A 10,268-nucleotide genomic window follows, 5' to 3' on the forward strand; every position below is an offset into this window, starting at 1 on the left:
TTGGAATATCGGATATCGGCAGAAAAGCCAATATCGAGCATCCCTATTTAAAACCTTTCTTTCTTAAGCGCTGATCATCCAAAGTGATTTTGATGTAAATATTTTACATTTATGTGAATTTTGTTTTCAGCATCACAACTTGTGCAGCTGTAACACTGCACGTCCTCCATGACCTCATCGTGTTATGTAAACATAAAAAGAACATTACCTAATAGTTGTGAAATATTTTCATATAGAAATAAGAAAACAAAATCATTTATTCAAACTCACCAAAGAGACAAACCATGTTTACCAGCATCCAGACTTTTTTATTGTCTACATATTTCTATTGTTGGCACTGCACTTTGTAGCCCGAATCTTGTTGATTTTATTTTCTACACCATTTATTGTACATGATGAAATGTATTGAACGCAGTGTGATATCAGATTTGTTATTACTGTACATTGATAAATTTGATGTATTTATTTTATGGAAAACTATTTGTTGAACCACCCATGTTGCCTTACAAACAAAAGGAAATTGTTTTTTGTGAAAAGGAAGCTAATGTCTCTGTAAATGATGTACCATTGTGTAACTGATATACATTTGTACATGCACATGTGAAAGGAAATTTATTGATTTGAATTAAAATGATACACTATATATGTTTTGCTCTTTGGCTTTTTGTGCTGTGGGTCTCTATTTTCAAGGAAGCTTGTAAACAACAATGATCTGTTTTGACAGTATATGAAGCATTATATCTATTCAGTTAAACTGGGCAATCTGACATTAGCTGCAGATTGCACTAATGGGATCTGTTTAGGTGATTCATTTGCTATTTATCCCCCTATCTGCAAGCACTGTATGAAATAATTGCAGCATTCTTGTAATGATTCAATCAAATAATTTTTCTTTTGATAAAGTAGACTACTGCAGATTCACTGGAACTGTGCTATGTAATTGTCTTACTTGTAAATAGTTTTCAGTAATGGAAGTGAAGATGCCCTGAGAGAGCGCCTGTTAGGTTATGTAATATGAATACAGTTTCATACATTTCAGGCTGGGCTGGAGTGAAGTGGAGCAGAAATTGCTGCCTATGCCCTGAACCCTTAGGACTCTATGAGTTATACATCCCCAAACAATTAGCTGAGACTCTGATGCAGCCTAATAAAGGCTTGTTGTGACAATTAAGGCTTTTGATGGTTGACAACAGTTTGAAAGGCGGACAGTGGATGTGATGTTATGGAGTATACCATTGCCAGAGGCAAACAGCACATCTGCACTTCATTTTGGATTGTTTGCCCCGAGCTCCTTTGTGTCTATATTAAACTGCGTTTCCCCAGTCATTCACTCAGCTAGATATAAATGACTGGCATGACAGCCTGAGGATGTCACTACAGTCTTAACACTGATTTGTCATTTATAATGATATAATGAGGTGTTTCCCATTACCATACGCATCAATTTGAAAAGAAAAATAAATTACCCTAATGTTGGTTAGGTAATGTTTCTAATCACTTTGAATTATCTTCATATTGTAGATTGAGAGTTGCTAGTTCTCTGAAGAAATTACAAGCCGTGTGATGAATCAAGGCGCTTTATTATATGCAGCATTGAGGGAAGACCTCAGCATGAATGTTCTCTCCCTACTTCCAGAATGATCTATCTTATACCATCCAAGATCACCTGGTTACTTCCTAACCGTCCCAAGGCCTTAGATCTTCCACAACACAATGGTCCTTTGATCCAACAGTGTGATTTAATAACAGATTCTTAGAATACTTCCCCCTACAACAAAAAATCACTAACCCCCTAAACCGAACTGAACTCATTATCCCATCTAAAACATTCATCTACCACAATATTTTCCAAAATACAGATCTTGAGTCATCATTTAAAAGATCAGTATGTAGGCTTTAGTGGCATCTAGTGGTGTAGTTGTAGATTGCAACTCACTCGTTTCACCCTCCACTTCCAAGCACAATGTAAACAGCCCTATCTAGAGCCAGTTTTGGGTTCGTCCATTCTGCGCTACCTGGCGCGTCATCATAGCAGCATCCATGGAAGGCAACCCGCTACGTCTGAAGATTAAAATGTCTGATACTAAAGTAGCAAAAACATGATTCTTATTTTCAGGTGATTATACACTAATGAAAACATAACTATGAATAATATATTCTATTTCTGCCAATAGATCCTTAGAAATGTCATACACTGGAACACTAAAAAGCACTCTCGTCAATTTTACATATAAAGGTCTGTTTATTTGTCAGTGGGAGTACTACTCAACCTGTAAAAACAGCTGTCTTCCGTTCCTCTTGAGGAGCTTTGTCAAGTCTGATATGTATCAAAATAAGATGTTTGTAGGCCTACAATAATAAACTGTCCTGGGCTTTTAGACTAATTTAAAATAGTGGCATTCAGCACCCTAGCCAGGAACCTGGAATTACTGAGTTCAGGCGACCTCCAGTGACCTCCGAGATTATAATGATTAATATGTAAAACATTTTTAATTACTCTCATCAAAGCAACATTACTGCTCCAAGAAGTACTTCTTTAATGGTCACTCTTTATAGAAGTATAATGGACTTATTTTATGTCACACTGACGCTAAGAGTTAGAGGAATGTCAATAGAATAATACATCTTAGCTCAAACCTTGAGCTAATAAAATGCGCAGAGAATGCTAAATACTTTACTCTAATCAAATAAATCAAGTTAAACCAAAGAATGTCAAATGAGAACATTTTATTTTCAGCTATGTATTTCCCCTTGTAAGGATGAGCTTTTGGGAGCTGAGGTTGATTATGAATAAAGTGCCTTTTACAATAACAAGAACAGCATAGCTATTTACCTGGATTCATATTAAGGAAATGATTCCATTATGATACGGCCAGTTCACTGAATTACTCAGGCTGTGCAGTCGAGTCAAAATATCCCATAAACTGGTGGAATCTCGGAGGTCCGGTGGAAAATTGGCTGTGCACAAATAAAGGCTAAATATATAGCCTGACGCTCAGACTGGAAGAGGAGAGCTGACTGAAAAGAGATTATGTGGTGTGATGACAGTCAGCAGACTAGAAAAGGAGAGGCGCTTGAAAAAGCTATTTGTGGTGAACATGAAAGTCATATTAATACTAAAATTAAAATAGTTAGGGTAGATTTGTTTCAAAATGAATTAATCCCTCAACAAGTTTAGTCATTATAAGGTCATGCTAAACATAGTTTAAACCCACAGAACTTTGTTTTAATTAAAGTGTATAAACCCCTACCAGTTTGGGGGATATGTGTACAAAATGATGCACAAAACATGTAAAATATTTCTATTTTTAAGGAATGTTGCAGCTCTAAAATACATGAGTTTAAATGTATTAAATTGTATGTTTTTTACAGTGCAAACATCCTATGCAGCAGCTGCAGTAATGAGTTGAAACAAGCTAATATGATAGCCTACTCTTAGTGGAATAACATATATTTTTTGAGGATAACTAAAAGAGGAAAACTTAAATAAATAAATATATAATAACTGATAAGAAAATCAGCCCCTTTTACCTTATAGCATGTAACAAACCACAATGAGGTAAGTGGTAAGATAGCATCAAACGCCAAACTGCTGTGAACACCAAAAGGCTCAGACAGCCAATGGATGATACTAAATCTTGTTATTTTACTTTATTTTAAAATGTGGGTTTGGAAGACAGAGAGCCAGAAAGATATGTCATTTAATGGCCAGAAGAAAGTAAATTTCTGTTTTGCATTTTTGAGAGAAGAAGCACCAAGCAATTATGTTGAGTCGGCTGATTATGAGTCTTTGTTAAGTGTGTAAAGGTGTAGACTCATCAGCAATGTGAATGTAACTGTGCTATTGGTTGGATTAATTAGAAATTTAAATTACATTCAATGTAGTGGAACCAGCAGAATGGATGGGTTGTGACAGGTGAGTTTTAGTTGTATAATGCTCTCATAAGAATTTAAATTTGTATTTAAGGGGTGAATAACCCTAAATTAAGCTTTCAGGATTCTCCATTCATTCAGCAAAGGAATGGCATGTTGATGTTTTTTTCCCACAGTGTTTACTGAATTCCTATAATTAGAATGAACAAGAATTATTATTTGAGCAACAGCTCTCTCTGCTGGCTAATAAGAGGAATTACCACTACAAATGTTCTTAAAATGCATCAATTCAAATTGTAAACAGGTGGATATTGTTTTACTCTGGTTCTTGAACTTGAAGTTGAAATTCTTATTTGTATTTATTTGTCTTTACAAAAGGTTCAACATATTCAACTGTGGGTGGGGTTTGTGGGAGTTTATATTTTGAATACAGAACGTTGAGACAATGATTTAATACTAGTGTTTTGTTTCGAGTCACTTCACTTCAGTTTTTTCTTTCAGTAAAATGTCATAGAGCAATAGAAAGTTAAATAAGAAAATACTCTTTACTCTAGGGGATAGAGTTTATAAGGTACACTTAGCTCAAACTATTATCTTATACAATAAAATGTATTTTTAAATGTTATTTCAAAAATGATTTAAAACTATAATTGTATCATTTCATACTAATTATTATTGAATACTTTCGTATATTTAAAAAGTGCAATTAAATTATTTCCTAATAAAAGTACAGTCTAAAAGAAACTGGCTTTCTTTCTTTCCTTGTTTCCCTTTTAATTTGACATTTAATTTACCCAGTGCTTATACCCTTTATATAGGCTATTTCTTTTTTTTTTCTAGTACAAAAAAATTAGGTGTTGTCTATCATACACCTGGTGGATAAGTGAATAAGAAAATGAAATCACGTAAAATAATTTTTTTTCATTTCTGTGGCCTCCCACTCCCAGCACTGTCAGAGTTTCTTAGCACCAAGGTCCATGATGAAAAAGTTGTTTTTCTAATTAATCTTCTAATTAACTTTTCGTCTCTAGAACTTCTAGTGACATATAATGTGTATAATTCTCTCTTTAATAACTTAATAACGTGCAGCACATCGGCCGTCTAACATTACAAACTCTCCCGTAGAGGATACAGACACATCCAAGGAGCATCGTTTTGAAAAAAAGAACACCATCAAAATTAATTTATTTATTTACCATGACCTACAATATGAACAAGGTGAAATAACGATCAGTTATAGATCCATTTGAGATGCATGGAAATGAAAAATATACAAGATGGGATTTACAGAAACATAAAGATCTTTTCCGGTCAAGAATTCAGGGTCTTGGTTTTGTAGCGAAGGAGAAACAAACTCATTACTCACTCATATTGATTTCATGATGCAGAGCGATGTAGCACTAGAATGACAATGAGGTACCCTTTTTATGATGCCATAATGTGTTTTACAAAAGCTTCATAATTTATGCATCCATTGGCATCCTCTTGGTTTTGCATTAGCTGCTCCACCTCGTCCTCCCTCAACTTCTCACCTGTGGTCCGCAAGGAAGAAACCAGGAGAACTCTTTACATGTCCTTATAATGACAGCTTCATAAAATCAGTTTAACAGTAAGATCCGTTCAACTCACCCAGTGTTGCCAGAACGTGCCTGAGCTCAGCTCCCATTACTGTGCCGTTACCCTCTTTGTCAAATACCCTTAGACCCTCTACGAAGTCCTCAAATGTTCCACACTCCTTGGCCTTGCAAATATGTTGGTGTATGGGCAGAAACTGGTCAAAGTCAAGCATCTTGGTCTGCATGTCTGTGGAAAATTATAAAATAAAAGACAGAATTAGATTCAATGCAGAGTACTGACACCAATCTGATTGTGCACATAGACAATACTCCGTGTGTTAAATGTGCCTACAACCCACCTTCAGCCTTGGGCTTTCCAAGGACATGCATGATCTCTGCCTGGGTAGGATTCTGGCCCAAAGCCCTAATTAAGTCCCCACACTGGGCGTAGGTGATTTTCATCTCGTTGGCTGGTGTCCTGTCAAACAGCTGGAACGCATCTTTGAAGTCTGTGAACAAAAAGAAAAAACATTATTCCTTTTGGTTTATATTCAGTTCATTGTGATCCAAGGATGCATGCAGAGTCTTTGAGGAAAGACCTTGAAGACGTTGCAAAGTAATGATGCATAATGGCGTAAAAGCCTATCAAGCTACCTTGATTGACATGTTCCTTTGTCTCCTTTCAAAGGGATCAACTTAGATCGATGTGTTCACTTTAAAATAATGGTATATCCTTGAACCTCTCTATCATCAGCTGTTGCTGAACATGTTATCACACAGAGTTTGATCACACAAACCATTCATTCCCTCTATAAATAGATGACAGTCCATACAACACCAATGACAACTATAATAACAACCTTACCCTCAATTTGCTCTGGGGTGAATTCCAGCTGCAAAGAGACAAACAAGGAAGTTAGATGCTGCGGATCATTCAGGAAGATAGTTCCCAAGGCAGGTGAATGAGACTGACAGCAGAGGAAATAAAATAAAAAACTAGAGAACAACCCGTTAAGCATGAGCTTGACTCCACCTTTATCATGCCATTCCAACAGCTCAAGTTACAGTCTGCATCTGTTCCGATCATTGTGCATTGTTTATCAGTGACCTTGGGTCTAACACCCCCTTCTTGCAGTACTGTCTGCTACTGTCAGCTGCATTTGAGTTTATTTTTAGATGCAATATGTGACAAACAATTTTTAACATTCAAATTTCCTCAGGGGCAGGAATTCACAACCCAAACTATAACTCTTAATTTTAAAGAGTAAGGGGTAAAAAAACTGTTATCAAGTCAATTTAGTGAGGTGAACAAAATTAGAACATGAGCTATTAATTCATCAACCACTTGTTGAGTGAAACCTGAAGAAGGTTCAAGACTTTAATGAAGACTATGTTGAGAACGTTTTCCTCAATTTGTATGGCTTTACAAGACCAACAAATTCTTCAAATTATATACACACAATATAAGTAATTTATAAAAAAGTATTTTGATGTTCTATAGCAGAGAATGATTTTAAACCGACTGCTCTATCTGTATAACAATTCACTTTTAAAATCTGCTTTGCACTGCAGTTTAATGTGTCATTCTGTATCTATAATTAAATCATTATGTTATCCATCCATCCACAAACTATTTACACTCCATGTATGTTTTGGACTCCTGGCAGATTCTGTCGGATGTCTGGATATCTATAAACCCCTGCCCCTCCATGAAGCTTTGTACAAATATTATCCAAATACTTATCTAAGCATGTTTAAAAATGAATGGCGATGGATATAATTATCTATATTTTTCTTCCTCCTGGTTTTTCCACCCTTTTTCCCTCAGAGAAATGGTGCGGGTGGTCTGCTATTCACAGACATAATGAAAATCATATTTTGTGGCTTTAACCACGCTCCATTGTAACATGGTGGCGGCTCACTCAACCAGGAAAACATTTATCCATTGAGAAGGGGCCAAGTCAGCAGAAGATCTTTCCATGATGTCTGGTATCAGCTAGTTTGCTTCTGAAACTCCCCCCTAACAAGAAGTCACAACTTCTATAATACAATTGGTTATGCATGTTTTAAGTTTAATAATAAGCTGAAATAACAAAATATTATATAAATTGCCAGCATAACCATAACCCATTCAAATAACCAAGCAGTCTTGCTTTGCCTGTAGTGCCAACTTTAGGTCACATGGGGTCTCTGATGCTCTTTAAACACCAGCTTGGATAGTAACCATTGAACTTACTAGTAAAAGTCTAATGGCAAGATAAATAGAAATTCTACTATACTAACAATTTTAAAAAAAATCTTGGTATTTCAAGATTAATTTCCAGTGTTAGTAAAAAATTGTCATTTCAAAGATTAAAACACTCCAATCTGTTTCAATCTACAGAAGATTTTTGTTATGTTTTACCGTTACTGTTGTGGGGTCAAACTCCGGGGTCTTGGGGCGCTCTGGCTCTGGGGGTTTGGGGGGTGCTGCTGCAGGTTTCGGCTCTTCCTTCTTCTTAGGGGCCATTGCTAGAAGCTCTCAGGAGACAATAGGGAGGACTGACACAACAGAGGGATCCAGCACAGTGTGGGTGAAGGTGGCACATTAGAGGCTAGGCCCCTTTATCCACTGTCCACAGATGCCATCTCCACCCCCCTTCCATGCCACACTGCCAACAATAGGGGGAAGACTATAAAAGGATATGCCTTTGTGCTTCTATTTAAGACAATGGCTGTTGTGTGTGTGAGTGTACATCATCAGGATATGGATGATGCAAAACTATATTGGCTGAAATCCCAGAACTAGAACCTTCTGTTAACCAGGCTATTTCCATCAACACAAGTGAGCCATCAGATAACCTCCCTTACCTTGGACTGTTGACCTTGCTGAGTGAAGTGTGGTGGTTAGTGAGGAGGAGAGGAAGAAAATGATGATTACTGGACAAGAGGGGGGTGAAGTTGTTTTAAATTACAATGCCACAATGGCGTATGATGAACTGCAATTCCCCAGCAATTATTCCTGATTATTATTCAAAATTGACGATGAGACAGTATTATTCGCTGTGCACATGATGTGCCAGGACAAGCCTTTATGATGACCATTTATCTGGTCGGATCAGAGGGATTTGCAGAGCATTAAACTCAAATCCACCCTAAAATAGGATCCACAGAATGTTGTTTCTGTCTGATCTCGGACTTTCGAGTGTCGTTATATGTGAACAAGCCTCTCTTGAAGCTAAGTGTCAAGAACATAGAAGTCAAGAAAGTAATCTGGGATGACACTAAGTGCCACTTTGTGAAGCTGCCATTCACACTTGAATGGAGATGGAGTTTGTAGACAGAGTGGCAGACACGGTGATGTTTTTGGTGTTCCTATTGTTATAAAATAAAGAGATCACATGACTGCAAATAACTCAAGCAAACAAAAATTCAATTCATTTGCAAATTAATTAAGAGTGGAGCCGCCTCCAAAGGTCATGCTTGACATTCATATTAGAATCATATTTGCTTTGATTTTTTGAATTTACAAATACTGGAACTGATACTGATGTTTTTCCAACAACTTTCCAAAAACAGTGCATTCACACTGTAACCTGTGTATCTACCTAAAAACTATGTTAAAAAAGTACATACTGTATCTGACATGCTTCTAGTCAATCAACCCAGCAGATTTCTCAGGTCACGGGAAAATAGTATTCAGTGTTTATGCCCATTAAGTACGAAACACCCATCCAGGGAAAGCACTTTTTTGTTTAGTTTTTACTTTTACTTAGCTTTTTTTCTTGTTGTTGGTACATGTGTGTTGTCTCATCATAAACTGCTTCTGTATGAGGCAGTGTTTCACAAATAAACTTGAACTTTAATATCTTTTTACACACACACATGGGGATTATAGACATGCAAATGTGGAGAGATGGTGGAGAGCGGCACCCTGGGAGCAGTTAGGGGTTCATGGCCTTGGCAATGCCCAGGAGGCGGAACAGGCTTCTCTCCAGCTACCAGTCCACACTCCACTCTGTGGTCCGTTCTGGACTTGAACTGGTGACCCCTCCGGTTCACAAGCCAGTTCCCTAAGGGCTGAGCTACTGCTGGAAATCCACACAATGGTGAAACAATAAAATGTAACAATAACACGTGTGACTGTTACATGCAATGTCGCATTAGTGTGTGAAACTTATTAAACCGAAGTGGATAATAAAGATAAAGATTGTACCATTTCTTTGGTCACAGTGGGACAGCTCATTTAAATTTCATGACAGCAGGTAAGCCTGAAGTCATAAATAATAATCATAATTATCATAATTATGAGGACTGAGTCATTTGGCTTAGACAGCCCACAGTCCTGCAAAACTAAAAATGACTCTGTAAAATATTGTTTACTGCAGTTAAAGCCTCAGAGTTTTCACTTATTTCTCTTTGTTCTACTTGTTATTTTTATATTTAAAGGGAGGGTGGAGTAGGCACAGTATGGATTGAAAAATAATTTTTGATTTATATGCGGGTGCTGCAATCTATTTTAATTTTGTATCTCTTTACATATGGAGGATGATATATGACCCCTCCATAAATAAACTAAGAGTGAAAGCTAAAAGAAAAAAACCTGCAACCTCAAGGCTCAATCAGGCTGGACTTGAGTGTTTGACTTTGAACAATCCTTTAACAATATACAAATTCATTCTTTCACCTTTTTAAGCAAACATTTGTATCAATACAACTTGTATCAATAAATAATTTGTTCCTCTTTATAGAGTAATCATCTATGATCGCTTGATTACATCCCTTTGTCTTTGCACTGAAAGATGTTACTCGACAGCTGCTCTGAGCTTGTATTTAAAGCATGGGCTCCCACCCATCTCC

At 36.7% G+C, this 10,268-nt stretch overlaps 1 protein-coding gene across 1 annotated transcript; it reads right to left on the minus strand.

Annotated features, from left to right (window-relative positions):
- Positions 1 to 5,041: 5,041 nt before the first annotated feature.
- Positions 5,042 to 8,018, minus strand: myl13 (myosin, light chain 13). Its single transcript, XM_035671309.1, has 5 exons — positions 7,834 to 8,018; positions 6,295 to 6,322; positions 5,789 to 5,938; positions 5,503 to 5,676; positions 5,042 to 5,405 (listed from the first exon to the last, which is right to left on the minus strand). Exons 1-5 carry the CDS (start codon positions 7,936 to 7,938, stop codon positions 5,299 to 5,301), a joined length of 564 nt encoding a protein of 187 aa, XP_035527202.1. The 5' UTR covers positions 7,939 to 8,018; the 3' UTR covers positions 5,042 to 5,298.
- Positions 8,019 to 10,268: the final 2,250 nt, after the last annotated feature.

The sequence above is a fragment of the Morone saxatilis genome, unplaced genomic scaffold, assembly GCF_004916995.1.
Source record: "Morone saxatilis isolate NCDOM2014 unplaced genomic scaffold, NCSU_SB_2.0 Contig23, whole genome shotgun sequence".
Classification (NCBI taxonomy): domain Eukaryota; kingdom Metazoa; phylum Chordata; class Actinopteri; family Moronidae; genus Morone; species Morone saxatilis.